This window comes from Aegilops tauschii, chromosome 3 (genome assembly GCF_002575655.3).
Source record: "Aegilops tauschii subsp. strangulata cultivar AL8/78 chromosome 3, Aet v6.0, whole genome shotgun sequence".
NCBI lineage: Eukaryota > Viridiplantae > Streptophyta > Magnoliopsida > Poales > Poaceae > Aegilops > Aegilops tauschii.
The window spans coordinates 4,950,811-4,968,535 of NC_053037.3; the positions used below are offsets into that span (position 1 = coordinate 4,950,811).

Here is a 17,725-nt window from a genome sequence, read left to right on the forward strand (position 1 = left end):
ATATTATTCAAGACGATGCATATTATGTACTATATGATTCAGTTTTTCCTTATTGATTGCATCCATGCATTGTAATTTGAATACTAAATTGTTTTATATTTCTTCTGTATTAGTTAAATAAAAGCTATGGCGGACAATACCGGCAGAGAGGGAGAAGAGGCCCTGTTCAAGATCATACGCAGCCCTAATAGGCCAGATGATCTGAATGAAGCAAATGACGGCTCCCAATATCTGAACAATACTGGGGAGGGTGATGATAAGATATTCGATCTCGACGACCGAGCTGATGAAGTCATGAACTATGATTATGATTATGATGACGCAGACAATGATTATGATGACGAATACAATGTTGATCTTGAAATAATAAAGACTACCGGCGAGGTATATTTATATAAGCAGGCATCTAGTGATCATCACATGTTTTTTTATTTGAAGACATATTAACGAATCGATCTTTCTTCTTTCAGCCCTCCGGATCGAGCAAATCTGCTTCTACAGACAGCAGGACAAAGCGCGGCCCGGGCAAAAAGTTGAAGGAGGGTGTAAAGTACAACATCGATTCCATCAAAACTAGTGGCGAACCCCTCACGCCTAAGAACATTGCGAACAAGTTCATTCGTCAGTGCGGAGTTCTTGTGAAGGACCAACTCCCGATCTCCATTCAAGAATGGAAAGAGCCAAAAACTAAACGCCCAGATGTTACTTGGGTCGACGACAGAGCAAAACAAAAGCTTTGGGAATCTCTGATGGAACATTTCACCCTACCAGATTATTTCACTGATGCAGATGTGCAGAAAGTCAAGGACGCTGCTCTTAAGAAGATGGCAATTGCATTCAACACCCACAAGAAAACTGTATGGGCCAACTACCTCGCTGCAGAAAGGAAGACTCCAGAATTCAAGGGAACACTGGAGAAGCAAAGAGAACACTGGCCCGCTTTCGTGAAATTCAAGGAATCAGAATTATCTAAGGAACGGTAGAGAAAAAACAAGGCCAATGCCGCAAAAAAGACGCAGTTCCATAGGCTGGGTCCAGGTGGCTACGCGGTGGCAATGCCTAAGTGGGATAAGTCTGAGCAAGAGATGGAGGATGCAGGGGTCACTCCGGTTACTAGGAGCTGGCCCCCCAGGTGCAGAACTTGGTTCTATGCGCATGGGGGGCGTTGGACCCGAAGACAGGCCTGGTTTCGAAGAAGTCTAAAAGGAGCAGAACAAAAGTTACTTGACGCAATAGAAGATGCTCGAAAGGGGGTGTTCACGCCCAACAGAGAGAACGGCGAGCTTACGCGCGCCCTGGGAAATCTTGAACACCCGGGAAGAACACGAGGCAAGGGCGTTATTCCCTGGTATGAGGGCTTTTCGGAATGGAACGACGACTACAGGACCCGTGCAAGAAAGAAGATGGAGGAGGAGAAGAAGAGGAAGCTGGAGGAGGAGCAGAGGAAGCAGGACGTGGAACGCCTTCAAGGCCTAGAAGCAAGGCACACAGACTTGGCACTCAACAGCAGCAGCAGATCGACTCACTTAGCCAGGAAAGGGGGTCTCAGCAGCGGCAGCAGCAAGCGGATGATCATCCAGCATTGGATAGCACCATCCCATCCATGCCGAGAAGCAGCGTTGGTTCCGCCCCGGACGACGCACTGCTGGATACATACCCTGTGGATGACATCATAGAGAACACTAACTGTGAGCTACACTTCAAAATGAAGAACATATCCATGAAGGTGGCGGACGCCGTTGCTTTTACAATTACCCCCGAAGCAACCTTCCATTGCGCCCCGCTTCCAGCGGGCTATGCTCGTGTCTTGGTTGATGAGGTGGTGGACCCATATTCGGGGCTAGAGCTTGACATTCCTGGAGGTGACGACGAGCACACACTGGGAGAGGCCATACATCGTATCATCCTATGGAGAAAGGATTGCATCATCTTTCGAAGTCCACCGACACCGCGTCTGCCGACTCCTCCTCGAAGTCCGCCACCGTGTCAGCAGACTCCCACTCCTCCAAGTCCACGAACGCGTGAGCAGACTCCTGCTTCAAGTCCGGCACAGCGTCAGGCCACTCTTCCTGTTTCAAGTCCGACACCGTGTCAGGCCACACCTCCTGCTTCAAGTCCGGCACATCGTCAGGCCACACCTCCTGCTTCAAGTCCGACACCGTGTCAAGCCACACCTCCTACTTCAAGTCCGGTACAGCGTCAGGCCACTCCTCCTGCTCCAACTAAGCCACGTCAGCCGTCTCCGCCGCCTAAGCAATCGCAGAAGAGACACGCCGCAGCTATGGTGCGTAGCGGTACGAGTCGAGGTAGTACAGGAAGTACAGGCGGAGACAAGCGATATAAATATGGTCCAAGCAGCCTCGCTCCTCTTCCTCAGAGGCCTTACGACATGACCGAGGAGCAAAATGATGCAATAGTGCGGGCCGAAGTGGACGCTCATTTTGGACCGAAACCAGCAATGCCGCCGAGGGAGAAAGTTCCAGAGGAAAAGATTGACCAGTTCATTCGTATGGCTAGACCACCAGCTCCCAAGCCTGTTGACTCAGACTATGAGCGCCAAATCAGGAAGGCACATCGAGCACGACTATAGAAAGAAGCGAGCTCGAGCTCGAGCCAACAAGCAGCTGTCAAAAATTGCGGGAAAACCGTTCCCCAGCTGGGAGAACAGGCGGCGCAATCGACCCCCCCGCTTGTTGTGCCAACAACACATGAGAGTACGCGCGCCCAATATTATTGTGGGCAAACCGTTTACGTTCCCGAGCAGGGCGATGTGGTAATAACCGAGGAGCATATAATGCAGGCTGAAATGCTCAAGATCACTGTTGGACAACTCCTCGATATCGAGCCCATGTCTCCGCTTAGAGAGGAGGAAATAAAACGGAAATATGTCCGGGGCCAACCTTTGGTCGAGCCTGAGGAGGTCAAGAACCTCCCAACGAGAATGTATGAATTGCATGATTGGTACATGAAAATTACCAAGATTTCCAATCGAGAGTCCCTCATGGTGCAAGTCGAGGAAGATCATTACTTCAATAAGAAAGCTCTGTCCGTTGAGTATTCAGAACTATTTCAGTTATTCAATTAAGATGCACTCGACAAATCTATCGTCAGTTGTTATTGTCTGTAAGTGATTTCTTTCTGTAATTTAAGTCTCAAGCTAGCTCTAGTGCTCATTGATTGATCATTAATTACCTGTAATTATATATCCTCACTATATATTCTTTTCTGTGGTATTCTTTTCTTTGCGCTCGGGACTGAAGTGTGTGCATATTACGTTTGCGAGAACATTCGCATGATGGCGTCCGAAAGGAGCAGATCTGATAGACAGGACTGGGTACGTTTGCCAGAACACTATTCACAAATCTTACATAATTGTCGATATCTAGTCACACAACTAATACTCATGCATATTGATCTCCTTCTTAACAGTTCAAAGAGGTGCGGGACCAGCTCCTACCAGAGGAGCGCATACGAGCACTTCAAGAGGAAATAGCGGAATTTTTGCTCGACCAGGTCATAGATCCCAAAGGAGAATACTATTACACGCTACCGCCCTCATGAACCACTTGTCATCGTGCTCCGAAGGCACCAAGGCAACATGTAGGAGAAATTGTATATATATATACATGTGTATGTGTGAATAATTAATGATGGTTGTGAGACATTCAATTATATATATATATGATCGGTTGTACGAGAAAATCTATTTATATATATGCATAACGTGTACAATATGTAGTATCGTAAAATACCAGTAAAAAAAGAATTAAATGGAAAACACAAAATTAATGGAAAAATAAAAATTAAAACCAACCCCCCCCCCCCCAAACATTGAGTACCGGTTGGTGCTATGAACCGGTACTAATGGTCTACCAGCACCCGGGCCTGGCTCGTGCCACGTGGTGGCACTTTAGCGCCGGTTCGTGCCGAACCGGTAGTAAAGGGGGGGGCCTTTAGTCTCCACTCTTTAGTGCCGGTTGCAGAACCGGCACTAAAGGCCCTTACGAAGCGGCGCTAAAGCCCGGTTCTGCACTAGTGATAATCGAAATATAATTACTGATCATAACCACATACGATAACTCTTATGATCTTAAATTTTTCACGGCAGGCTACACAACATAGAACCATTAGCCCCTCTCAAACCTAATTTAGCTAAGCACCATACATAAGTTTCTTTAGCAGCAGTCCTTCCTAACTAGTATCTGCATGTACTAAGCTAGGGGCGCGAGACATCCAACACTCCCGATTCCAAATAAATTAGAGCTTGTGCTTGACCATTTGATGGTTCTAGAATCATGAACACTTGTTGTTTAGAGCAATGGAAAATAGAATATTATTTTATTCATGTTTGAACCAAACAATTACAATCAAAAGAATACAATTTTGTTGTCAAATCCTAGCGACCATTGCAACACAAAATTAATTGTGGTTGTCAGCCCAGAACTGAGCTTGGTGCCAGTCCACAGTCGTCTTCTCCACCTGAAAGGCCTTGGCGAGAACATCATCCGAGATCATAGGCTTTGATCCAAATACGGTGTTGGCAATGGTAATTGCCCCCGGGTTCTGGCTGCTAAGTGTGGCAATTGCGACCGCTGGCTTGTAGGGGTTGGGGTTAAAGTGGAAGTGGATGAGTCCTTGTGGGGAAACAAACACATCACCCTTCCTGAGCTCCTTGGAGAAGAGCTTGTTTTCCGGGTTGGATGTGACGAAGCCGACGTAGAGCGTACCCTCAAGTACGGTGAGGATCTCAGTGGCACAGGGGTGTCTGTGCGGAGGGTTCTCGCCTAGGGGTGCGTAGTCGATGCGTGTGAGGGAGATGCCAAGCATGTTGGGGCCAGCAATCTTCATGACGTTAATCAATGTCACGTTCGACCCAACCTTGCTTATCTTTGTGTCTCTTGGCATGTCGAGTTTGGCCGCGAGGAAGAAGTGGTCCGCCATCACGGCTTTTGGGTCCTTACAGACGAAACCGTTAACAAGTTTTGCATGAAGAGAAATAAGATGAATACACAGACAAGGAAAACGTGATTACAAATATATTGATATGCTCGACATATCCAAGAACTCAAATATGCAATGATGAAAGAATAAACCTCCAATACAAACTTCATATATAGCATACAATTCCATCTATTGTCCTCTCTTCATAACCAGTCAAACATTAGACTATAGCACAGATATACAATATGCATCTATAAATTTATCATACAATTAAGACACTACAAATAGAGAGAAGAATTGTATATGCAATCAGAGTATAATCATTGAGCATAATCACATGCGATAGGTCATATGATCTTACACACAATGAGGATATTACATTATCATGGCAAGCTACAAAAGCGAGAACCTTTGGCGCCCTCTAAAATCTAATTTAGCTAAGCACCCCACATATGTTTTGTTAGCAAGGATCCTTCCCGGCTAGTATTGGCCTATACTAAGCTAGGGGCGCGAGACATCTGGCACTCGGCAATCCGAACAAATTAGAGCTTGTATTCTATCTTGAGGATTCTAAAATCATAAGCACTTGGTGTGTACAGCAAGGGAAATAAGATTAGTACTTTATTCATGTGCGAATCAAACAAACCGTTACATGTGTTAATAACATGACCAAATACAATAAATAATTACAATCACAAAGAATACAATTTTGTGGTCGAACCCTCGCAACCATAGAAACAAAAATTAATTGTGGTTGTCGGCCCAGAACTGAGCTTGAAGCCAGTCCACGGTCTTCTTCTCCACCTGAAAGGCCTTGGCGAGAATATCATCCGAGATCATAGGATTTGATCCAAATACAGCGTTAGCAATGGTAATTGCCCCCGGGTTCTGGCTGCTAAGTGCGGCAATTGCGACCGCCGGCTTGTAGGGGTTGGGGTTAAACTGGAAGTGGATGAGTCCTTGTGGGAAAACAAACACATCACCCTTCCTTAGCTCCTTGGAGAAGAGCTTGTTTTCCGGGTTGGACGTGACGAAGCCGACATAGAGTGTACCCTCAAGCACGGTGAGGATCTCGGTGGCACGGGGGTGTGTGTGCGGAGGGTTCTCGCCTAGGGGCGCGTAGTCGATGCGTGCGAGGGAGATGCCAAGCGTGTTGAGGCCAGCAATCTTCATGACGTTAACCAAGGTCACGTTGGACCCAACCTTGCTCATCTTTGTGTCTCTCGGCATGTCGAGCTTGGCCGCCAGGAAGAAGTCCTCCGCCGTCACGGCTTTTGGGTCCTTACAGACGAATCCATTAACAAGTACTGCATGAAGAGAAATAAGATGAATACATAGACAAGGAAAAGGTGATTACAAATATATTGATATGGTCGACATATCCAAGAATTCAAATATGCAGTGATGAAAGAATGAAGTTGGTAAATACCACGCGAGCTATTGTCCGCGACACAAAAGTCTTGGAGAGGACCAGGATCAGAAGCTAAAGCCTGCCATGAGACCAATGCAAGAATAGCAGTGAAGAGAAGGAAGCTGGAGGAGGCCATTTTTTCTGCCGGAGAAATCGATGCTGTCTAAGCGTCAATCTCTTAGCTAGCTTTGTGTGTTTGATTAGTATCTATGGAGTGGTAGCTGGTTCTTTGGCCATGTAGGAAGTAGGCATGGATATATATAGCTCGCCTGCAGTTGACACAGTTGACGATTGACATGGCCTCTCTCTTGCAGAGCAGCCCATGTGTTCTAAAATTAATATTTCTGAAAACGCGGTTACTCTGGCTGGCCGGTTCTCCTGTGTGCTAATGCAAGCTTGTGTGTACAGGTAATTAACTGTCGATAGCAACAGGCAACAAGGAGGCGACCAGGTAAGGCTACATTACGCCATAAATTCAACGGGAAGAAATGCTCATCAATTAGCTAGCTACATCCTACGTCATGCATGACAGTGACATACCCTTTCAAAGACGTGTAATCCATCCATCATGATTTATCACCTCAGACCAACATTTTTTTATGACCACGTCAGGTTAGTTTTCTTAGCTATAGTATACACCATACGAGGAAACTTCCTAAAAGTTGATTGATTCATGGCATACATTTAGTCCGCGTGTGCCGATTAAATAACTAATGGCCATTTCTATCTGGCCAAGCATACATATGCTTTGCGTTGACTGTTTCACAGAATCACCTTCTCTTTCTGCTGCTATAAATATATAGCCTTCCAAAAGCCAAGCCACACAACACAACGAAGCCAAAAAAGACAGTTGCTTTGAGAAACGAAAAACTCAAATGGCCTCCTCTTCCTATTTCCTTGTCATCGCCCTTCTTGCATTGGCCTCATGGCAGACCATGGCTTCTGATCCGAGCCCTCTCCAGGACTTCTGCGTCGCCGAGAACAGCTCACATGGTATGTATTTTCAACACTTGGTGAAGATCAAGAAGCTCTTAGTATTCGGGCACATGGTTCTTATGGCATAAATATTTAACTAGCATGTTTTCAGTTCCGAAGCCTTTCGAGTCAGCTGATCATGAACATATGTCCAATCTTTTGCAGTTCTAGTTAATGGATTTGTCTGTAAAGACCCAAAGGATGTGAAGGCCGAAGACTTCTTCTTGGCGGCCAAACTAGACATGCCGAGAGACACGAACACGAACAAGGTTGGGTCTAATGTCACTTTGATCAATGTAATGCGGCTTCCTGGCCTCAACACATTGGGCATCTCCCTGGCGCGCATCGACTATGCACCTCTAGGCGAGAACCCACCACACGCTCACCCACGTGCCACTGAGATCCTCACCGTTCTTGAAGGGACACTTTATGCCGGCTTTGTCACATCCAACCCGGACAACAAGTTCTTGTCAAAGGTGCTCAACAAGGGTGATGTGTTTGTATTCCCGGAAGGTCTCATCCACTTCCAATTCAACCCCAACCCCTACAAACCGGCGGTGGCAATTGCCGCACTTAGCAGCCAGAACCCTGGGGCAATCACCATTGCAAACGCTGTGTTTGGGTCTAAACCAGCAATCTCAGATGATGTTCTCGCCAAGGCCTTCCAGGTGGAGAAGAATACTGTGGACTGGCTTCAAGCTCAATTTTGGGCTGACAACCATAACTAATGATGTATTGCATCGACTACATGGAAGTGGTGTTGTATTTTTTGTAATTATTTGTTTGTTGTATTTTATTAGCATGCAAAACATTTATCATGTACGGTGGAGATGCTGGACATAATAAAACATTGGTCTCAGAACATCGTGTCTAAATGGACACATATTGTTAATTCATTCAAGTTGTGACTCATATTCCACAATAGTTCATTTAGAGCGATTAGCTAGCATGTAGGTCTTAAACGGAAAGAAATCGACGATATTACATGTCCATCTCGCTTTATATTGGTGATGAGAATGCAAAGGAACATCATATGAGAGCTAGTAGTACAATGCTACGTGCAAGGCCTGGAAGTAGTAGAAGAAGAGCTGTCCATGATCTTTTTGCGCAAGAACATGTCACCTTGGACTGGCTTCAAGCTCAGTTTTAGGCTGACGACCAAAACTAGTGATGTATTGATGATTGACAAACGTTGAAAATAGAATCGTATTGGCGCGTGGCTCGTATACAATATATTTGTTGTATTTTACTAGCTTGTAATACATTTATCCTCTACGGTTTAAATACTCGATTGAATAAAATGTTGGTCTAGTATTGCATGGCACGAATTAAATTTTCTAAGAATACTCTTAATTTATTTAAGTTATGACTTATAACCCATATTTGATCATAGCTCAGTTGCAGCAAGTAGGTAGCATGCAGGGTTTAAACAATTGACAAATCGATGATAGTACATGTCGATCTCTATTGAGATCTATCAAGTGGAGAAATTCGCATCTAAATTTAATCAATGTGGGGCATTACTTTCAAGGAATGTCCATACGAGTCAAAATGATCCTCCTTTTCTGATGGTTCTTCTACGGACTACTTGTAACACAATTATCTAAGGCATTTGCCTATGCCCCGTCGGTCAATCATTCTCTAACAGATTTTACGTGTGGGCTGCCGGAGATGTGAGGTTGCCCAAATTGGATATGAGGCTATTTATAGAGAACCAAATTGGATATGAGGTCAGTTGGAACCCTTTCAAAAGCGAATCTAGTATTTCGAGATCTCAAAAAATTATAAAAGAAATTATACATGTTCACGTAGATGTGTAGTACATGCATACGAATGTTCATCAATGTATATTAATTTTGTGGTGCACACAAAAAAGAAAAATACACTAATGAAAATAGAAACATTTTTTGCTTTTCTGAAACCACATAATTTCCTTTTTTTGTGGAGCCTACAAATTACATATTACTCCCTTTGTCCGATAATATAATATGTTCTATATAGGTTGTAATAACATCTTATATTATGGGACAAAGAATACATCTATACGCATCATGAATTATTCTGCAATTCTGAATCTTCGATATATCACTTTTCAATTTCATAAAAATAGCAGGCTACAAGTGATCTGGGAGCCAAATTTTCGTACTCGTCTATTTTTGTCCTATCTAATCTCCCATATTTATCGGCAAAGCTCCCATATTTCCTCACTTCACCAAGATGTCAACGAATACAACAAAGAAATATGTAATGGCCCAGGAACAATAGGAGACAAGTGAGGTGAATTTTCTGGGTTCAGCTGTTTCTTCGATAATGCTTTTCTGGTTTCAGTCCAGTTTTCGGGTAGTGAGTTCTGGTTACTTCTTTTTTATTTTCTTTGTTTTCATATCCTTTTTTTAGTTAATTATATATGTTTTAAATTATCTCTTACTAATCATTTTCTGGTTTTCTTTTAAATATTCCATCTACAATTCTTTCTTCTTTTAAAATATATTTTCAAAATATACAAACATATTTTTGTAAAATGTGAATATTTTTAAAATACAAGTTTTAGGTCATAGTTTAAATACACCGCGAACATTTTTGAAATGTTGTTAACATTTTTGTAATTCATTAAGATATTTAATTTTCATGAACATTTTTTCGACCTTGAAAAATACAATACATTTTTTATAGAAAAAGTGAAAAACTACATTCTTCAAATTAGTGAACAGTTTTAAAACAATGATATTTTAAAAATACCATAACTTTTGAATTCATTAATATTTTAAAATTTAGAAAATTGTGTAAAGTTTTTTTCAATCATGTAGTGCAGGATCTGACTCGGCCCATCAAACGGTTGCTTTGTGAGTCGCGCTTTCCATCATAAAGGAGTTCTTGTTTATGGGGATGATCTTGTGGAGCTCCTATATGATGTTTATTACATTAAAAGGCACAAATGATATGTATCGCTCGTTGTGAGCAATACATATTGCTTGCTAACCTAGCGACGTTTCCTCGGCCGGCCCATTACAGAGAAACGTTTTAAGAAGCTTCTGGAACCTTCCGTTCTGTTTTGGGAAGGTTTCATAAAGTTTTTTCTTTCCTTTTTTCTGTTTTTATTCTCTTTTAATTTTTATTAAAGTTTTCTATTTTGAATATTTTTTCTTTGCTTTCCTTTTTTACTCAAAGACTTTTCAAAATCAGAATTTCTATAAAGTCCTGAACAGTTTCAAATCTGTGAACAAATTTCAAATCCGTTAACATTTTCACTTCCGTTAACATTTTCTAAATTTTGCGGTAAAATTTAAATTGAATTTTTTAACTATGCAAACAGTTTATTTATTTATTTTGAACATTTTTTAAATTCATGTACATTTTTAAAATTCGCAAACTTTTTTGAACTGGCAAACAAGTTTTCAATTATTCATGAAAATAATTAATTCCTGAACATTCTTTAAACTCACAAACATTTTTCATTGTGTGAATATTTTTAGAATGGTGAATATTTCATAAATTCCCAAACATTTTCTTAATTGCGAGCATTTTACATTTGTTTTTTCGTAATTCACAGACAAGTTTTAAATTCATGATATTTTTTTAAACACAAATATTTTTGAATTCACGAAGATTTTTAAAATTCGTATAAAAGTCCCACAATGTAAGACGTTTTTGGAAGCTAAACTAGCTTACAAAACCATCTTACATTGTGGAGGGAGGGAGTAGTATAAAACCAGCGCTTCGGCGAACATTGCGGAGGGAGGGAGGTCTCTTGCCCGTGTTCACTGTTGTACATAGCATAGTCGGGGTGTGTGCTGGGCCAGCCAATCTCAGGTTCAGTTTTCTCTGGAGCATTCCCCAAATTCTTTGTGCGTTTTTTTTCTTTTAGTTTTTATAGTTTCTGTCTTTTTTTGTTGGTTTTCAAAAAACACAAGTCTTTTTATTTAAGAAAAAATACCATTTTATAAAAAAGGTGCAAATTTTAAAAAATCAAGAACATTTTTGGGAAAACACGAACATGCTAGAAATTCTGTGAACAATTTGTATAAAATTTGTGAACATTGTTTGAAATTTATGAACATTTTTCGAAAACATGGTTTGTTTGAAATTTTGAAAAACAAATTGTGAATTTAAAAATATATATATATATATAATTGTGAATCCCTGGTAACCTAGCTGCATGTGAGTCCATGAGGGACGATGATTGATTGGCTTCATAGCCTTTCATGAGCTGCTAATCCATTTGGATGGCTTTTGATTTATGGCGTTCACTTTTTTACCCCACTGATAATTAGCCGCCAACAACACTCACAATGTCTCAGTGGAATCATATTCGTGCCATCGGGCAATTGCTGATGTTGTAATGAACGCCTCAAAACACATTTCGGAATAAAGCAAAGTGAAATAGGCAAGCAAACGTTGCTACCGAAACCGCAAGCAAAAAGTTGCATGAGCAGTTAACAGGCCATGTGTTATTTTTGTACAAAATGCCGATTTAATGAAAGAGCGATGCCCGCCCGGGAAAGACACTGGACATTTGAAGAACTCTAGATCTACCCATAGTCTCTACCATAGTTATCAAAATCAAGATTACGAAAATGGGAGTATATCGATAAAGAAACAATAAAGAGATTCAGATGACTTGCTTATTCGAAGAAATGGCCACTGAGATTATAGCTGGTTAGACCTCGGGCTTGTCTAGTTGAGCACCAATTCATTAAGCAAACAATTTATCACCATTTGTCCATACCTGCAAGGAGGAGCATGTCAAATGGTAGCAATGCACATAAATGTTATGAATGCAGAATGCACTACACACCAGAGCAAGCGCAGGATCGATAAGAGCTGCACCCAATACAGAAAAGGAGGGGGGGGGGGGGGGGGGGGGCACAACCCAAATGTAGAGCTATGTGTCCCTAGCACACTTCAAAATCATAGTTTCTGCTGTTTTATTACCATGTTTTGGTTTCAGCAACAGAATCTCAGCCATGTACAAAATTACAGGCTGATTTGCCACAGCAATACTACTTTTATACCTTCAAATGCAATTCCAACCACTTCCTCATCAAAGAAAACTGAACATATAGTCCAATCTCCTAAGAAAGTAATCAAATACTTAATTTACTTCTAATTAGAAAACAAGCCACGAATGGTTGGCACTCCGAAAATTTGAGAAGGGGCTGAAGCACACAAATATATTCGGTTGCCATCAATAAATCTTCCACCTTTGTGTAAGCACCTCATGAGCACAAAACAGATATGAGTATATATTTCATCGTTCCAGAAATTACTCAAATGACTCTAATCACAGTAATCATATTTACACACATAGATAAAACAAGTAATGACCCCGTCCATGTTACAAGGAGGATTAAGCAAAGAAGGGGAATGGGAGAAATTAGGACTCACCTCCCGAGGGGAAGAGAAGGAGCAGCGTCGACAGCAGCACCCAAAGTGCAGGAGGTGGAAGCTGCGGTTAAAAGGGAGGACGCCCCTGTCTCCACCCGGCTGCTTTCCTGGTCCTTGAGGGTGCTAGGCAACGGTGGGAAGGCATCTGCAGATCTGCTAGAATGACGCCATCAAGGCTGAAGACGAGCAGATTGTAGTTGGTCAGCCATGAGCGTGACAAGTGCCAACCACGGTCCTTGCTGAGTGAGAGACGAGCAGGTTGCATGGGTGGGGAGAATAAATGTTTGTATATGTTGGTCTGGGCATGGCTTCCTTGGTATGGGAGCAGGACGAAGCTTCCTTGATGCTCCTCCCTCCCTCTTCTGCTCGCGAACGACCCGGCATGGATAGCCTCAGCTAACGCCCCTTCTCTCCTGGTTACTTGCATTAATCAATCCATCCACAGGCTGAAGCATTTCAACAGAAGGGTGGTATCTGAGGCTTGATCAACAGTTATCTGCGGCACCAAATGTTTCTTTAGATGCACTGAAAGAAGTTCCATTGTTGAATATGTACAAGTTAGTGTACGCCTAAACAGTGCAGATGATGCTAAATGAAGACAGATAAACAGCAAGACCTGTCTCGGCATCTTCACATTCTGAAACCTGCACAATAACTGAAAGTCTGCTGAGCCAAAAAGCTTGCTTCACACGACAGAAGCTTTGTTTGCAGCCTGAAATCATTTCACTTGAAACATCAGAGAAGGAAATTGATTATTTATAACATTAGACTAATCTAGTAATAAAGGCACCACAAAAAGGTAAAGCAGAAAGCTATTCCCCTATAATAAAAAAGTTGGGTCTTTTCGGCAGCAGAATGTACTTCTAAACAATCATTAGAATTTATATGAAGTTCATAACAGAATGATCAGCACAATAAAGTCCAGGGCAGCTTACATCATGCATATTTTTAAAACAAAAGCAGAGCAAAACTAAGAATAACATCTAACGATACAAATCAGATTTAGGTTGTCGTATTTTTACAATATCTAGCATGCGATAAATTGATGCCTACCTCTTCATCTAACTTGAGGAGTATCTTCCAACAGTACAAAAAATAGCTTTGGTTTTTCCAGCAGAACACCTAGCCTTGAACAGAACATTGTCAAAATCAATCATAAACTTGTTGCCTAGCAGAAAAAGAGGCCCTAATAAGATAAATCCAACTCAAAATGTGCATGTTTATATGCAGTTGGCAGTCCTAATATCCTACTTGATTATTTGCATGAGCCAGTATCTAACCTGTAATTATCTATCACACCATCCAGGTATTGAATAGGATGACATCATCAAAGTGAAAACTTTGACCAGTTTCTTTCCCTCCCTTGTTCAGATGATGGCAGTGGCAGAAACAAAGGGAACAGATGGAACTAATGCTTGATGCAACAATACCATGAGCTCATCACCTTATGGAATAATTCTGTTGACCAAGTTACCGTAGCTCCATGATAACCTATGACTATGGTACATCCTTTTCTTCCTGAGAATCACCCAAATCATCCTCATCATTACCAAGGCCCAATATACAGCTCAGCTTGGCATCTGGTGTAATGCCTGCCTGCAGCATACTGTTGTACATCGCCATAGCTTTTTTCTCATCTCCAATTTTGAAGTATCCAATTATGAGATCTGTGTAAGTTACTACAGTAGGTGTAAGCCCCTTGTTTATCATCTCTTCCATAAACAACCGTGCGCCATCCATCGCAAGCACTTTACTGAAGCCACCAATTAAACAAGTGTACACGAAAGAATCTGCTGACAAACCCTCTGTTTCCATCTCTCTAAAGATCTCCAGAGCGGCCTTCATGTTTGAGCGCTTACAATAGCACGCAATCAGAGACGTATACAGAATTCTGTCTGGTGTCAGCCCCTCCCCAATCATATGCTTAAGCAACGTCATAGCTTCAGGAAGTTTGTCATCATGGCACAAACCATTTATGAGGCTAGTATATGTAAAGATATTAGGCTTTGTCCCCTCATCGACCATTTTATAATACAACCTGAAAGCCTCCTGCAGATCCAAAGCTTTCACAAAACCATCGATAATAATACTGTAAAGCACAGTATCAGGAACGTAGCCCCTTTTTATCATGTCTGCGAAAATACCCCACACGTCATTAGGTTTATTGACCTTGCACAGGCCATTGATGATAACTCTGTATGTACAGAGGTTGGGGACAACCCCAAACTGGCGTACTTTATCCAGGAACAGGAAGGCCTCACCAATCAGCCCTTCGTTGCTGAAGCCGTGAACAAGAATTGTGCAGGTCACAATGTTGGGGCATATCCCATCACTGATCATGAGCTCAAACACCTCCAATGCTTCTTTCAGTTGCCTATGCCTGCAGTATGCATATATCAGGCTGCTGTAATTGTAAGCATCTGGAACAAAATTATGATGAACCATGTCATTCCAAAGGTCGTAGCAAATCTCTAGATCTAGATGTTGACAACAACCATGAAGAACGATGCTGTAAACTATGTGGTCATGCTTGAATCCTTGATCTTTCAGCCTCTTAAAAAGCTCAAACGCCAATTCAACCCTTCCAGCTCTGCAAAGACCATGCAAAAGCGAACTATAACTCACCAAATTAGGAGTGATCCCATTCCTCGCCATTTCAACGAGCATGTAATAGCCTGTCAACAGATCCCCTTGCTTGCATAAGCCATCAACTAATATGCTGTAGCTGTGAACATCTGGGACAAACCCACACTTCTTCATCCCATCAAACGCTTCTATAGCTTTGTGAACCTGACCGTCATGGCAGAAACCATGAATAACTGCATTAAAACAATAGCTGTTGCAAGGGTAGCCTCTCTGACACAGCATTTGAAGGAAGCTCCATGCAGATTTCACCTGTTTGGCACGGCAAAGCCCATAGAGGTAAGTAGCATAGGTTGCAGCATTTGGGCTGACACCTTCCGTTTCCATTTCAGAAAGAAGCTCCAAAGCTTCCTCCAAGCATAACTTGGCTCCATGTGTATACATACTCATCAAAACTGAATAAGAGTAGACATTTGGTGAAGGACCAGAACTCTTCATATCTTGAAACAAACTCCTTGCATACATGATCTGGTTCCCCTCAACCAAGCGCTTCAGCAAGAAGTTGCATACTTGCAACTCCACTCCAACCTTCTTGGCCTCGACGTAAGTGAGGAGAGCATCCTCAAACATCGACAGCTCTACAAAAACCCGGATGACTGTGCCATAAACTTGTAGCAACGTCATCGACCCACCCAAATTGCTAGCCAACATAGGCGCCAACTCAAACAACTCCGGCCCAGCATTCCCACAGTGGTCGACGACGCTCTGAATCAGGCACTGGACCTCTCCGATCCTCCGTGGCAAGAACGACTGCATAAGCAATGCAAACAGCCCGATCGACCGGGGTAGCCCATACAGCCTGACACACTCCCTGAAGCTGATCTTCCTGGCATCATCCCAGCTCGATGTCCGGACCGCCCGGGCGATCACAGGATGAAACCGCCCGCGTCTGACCTCATTGCCAACGAAGCGCTGACTGGGTTCCTCCTCGTCATCCAGGCTCTTTGCGCAACAGGCCAGAGAAGAGAGGCGTGGATCCAGGGGCCGATGTCTGTTCAAAAGGGCTCGAGGCAGACACCCCGGCACTGCGCGGCGCATAGACGAGGGACGCAGACCCCCTCCTCCTTACACTGACCTCGCCATTCGAGCAAGGATAGATCCACGCAGAGATCGCACTTCATGGACCAGGCTTCCTTACTCAGCTTATGGAGAGGACAACCCAAGAATGAAGAGCACAGGCTTGTGAATCTGCCTCAGAATTTCCTGCAAGAAACGATGAAGAAAACAGTCATTGCTGCAGCTGCCATCCTGAATCTCAAGCCTCATTTGGGGCAACGAATCCAAGCCATCTAAGCACCATAATAAGAATGAAAATGGCGATTCGCAGAGTGCATACAGGGTATCCCTGGTCAAGTACAGCCAGTGGCAAGCGAGAGCAAGCACTCTAGTGTTTAGAACACTGCCGGCACGGGGGCATGGCAGAGGGCAGCTCCACGCACGCCCCCAAGATAAACAGCTAACCGGCTACAGCTGACGCTAATGACTAGCCAGGCGGGGGCGTAGCATAAGCAAAGCAGAAAGATTGGCATGTAATATGAGCTCCATTGCTAGCAAGCAACACAGCAAAGTAGATAAATTTGGCAGCGGATTGGAGAGCATGGGCAGGTCAGGGCGACAGAGAGAGAGAGCACGTACGGGTCGGGCCGGCGGTGAAGCCGCGACGCTGCGGGGGACGCGGGGAGTCGGCCGGCGTCGGAGGTGGAGGTTGCGCCGCCGTCCAAGAGGGGTGGGGAGGGCGCCGCCAGGACAGAGGAGGGGGGAGGGAGAGCGAGACAGGGCTTCTTTTCTCTGGGAGGGGCCGGGCCGGGCCGCGGAATATCCATGGCCCAATGTATCACAATTCACATACTAGTGATTATCTTTGCCTTAAAAAAAGTAGTGATTTTCTTGTTCCCCTCGAAAAAAGAGCACTCTAGTGATTTTCTTGTTCCCCCCTAAAAAAAAGTAGTGATTTTTTTGTCTGAGCACACACAAAATGCTTTATCCAAGCACAAAATGGAGTTTACCATGACATCTTTAACACTAATCAACGACCATAGCCCTTAACCCTAAACACGAAATCGCCATGGCCATGGCTTTAACCCTAGCTAAGCCCAGATCACCACCGCCACGGCTTTAACCCTGCGCACGAAATAGCCACGGCATGAGCTCACCTTGTCGCGCCTGGAGCCGAGGGGGAGCTCGTCCTCGTCGTCATCGTCATCTCCTTCACCGGCGCCGAAACCCTAGAAACATGATGAACGTGACTAGACGAGAATTCTCATGTGTCCTCGAGAACGCTTTGCTTTATATAAGAGAACTTCCCGGCTTGTCATTTGTTATAAAAAGGATTGGGCCACCTTGCCGCACTTTGTTGCTATTGCTACTTGT

At 43.3% G+C, this 17,725-nt stretch overlaps 4 protein-coding genes across 9 annotated transcripts; 1 reads left to right on the plus strand and 3 right to left on the minus strand.

Moving 5' to 3' along the window:
- Window positions 1-4,419: 4,419 nt before the first annotated feature.
- LOC120975452 (germin-like protein 8-11) lies at window positions 4,420-4,971 on the minus strand (the record flags this gene model as incomplete). Its single annotated transcript, XM_040402027.2, has 1 exon — window positions 4,420-4,971. A coding segment is annotated over one exon (552 nt), but the record flags the coding sequence as incomplete, so codon positions are not given.
- Window positions 4,972-5,593: 622 nt separating this feature from the next.
- On the minus strand, window positions 5,594-7,057 carry LOC141042211 (germin-like protein 8-8). The gene is made up of 2 exons (XM_073509760.1): window positions 6,371-7,057; window positions 5,594-6,248 (listed from the first exon to the last, which is right to left on the minus strand). The coding sequence occupies exons 1-2, from the start codon at window positions 6,486-6,488 to the stop codon at window positions 5,686-5,688; spliced, it is 681 nt and encodes a 226-aa protein (XP_073365861.1). The 5' UTR covers window positions 6,489-7,057; the 3' UTR covers window positions 5,594-5,685.
- Window positions 7,058-7,196: 139 nt separating this feature from the next.
- LOC109785408 (germin-like protein 8-11) lies at window positions 7,197-8,744 on the plus strand. The gene is made up of 2 exons (XM_020344013.4): window positions 7,197-7,345; window positions 7,493-8,744. Exons 1-2 carry the CDS (start codon window positions 7,228-7,230, stop codon window positions 8,053-8,055), a joined length of 681 nt encoding a protein of 226 aa, XP_020199602.1. The 5' UTR covers window positions 7,197-7,227; the 3' UTR covers window positions 8,056-8,744.
- Window positions 8,745-11,690: 2,946 nt separating this feature from the next.
- On the minus strand, window positions 11,691-17,149 carry LOC109785412 (uncharacterized). 6 transcript variants are annotated; one of them, XM_073509749.1, is made up of 6 exons: window positions 16,991-17,149; window positions 13,993-16,558; window positions 13,766-13,834; window positions 13,329-13,424; window positions 12,713-13,208; window positions 11,691-12,053 (listed from the first exon to the last, which is right to left on the minus strand). In XM_073509749.1, exon 2 carries the CDS (start codon window positions 16,391-16,393, stop codon window positions 14,210-14,212), a length of 2,184 nt encoding a protein of 727 aa, XP_073365850.1. In that variant the 5' UTR covers window positions 16,394-16,558; window positions 16,991-17,149; the 3' UTR covers window positions 11,691-12,053; window positions 12,713-13,208; window positions 13,329-13,424; window positions 13,766-13,834; window positions 13,993-14,209. The 6 variants fall into 6 exon arrangements, with proteins under 6 accessions (XP_073365850.1, XP_073365851.1, XP_045090453.1 ...); XM_073509750.1 differs by having other exon boundaries at window positions 13,766-13,839; XM_045234518.2 differs by having other exon boundaries at window positions 13,766-13,880.
- Between the last annotated feature and the right edge of the window lie 576 nt (window positions 17,150-17,725).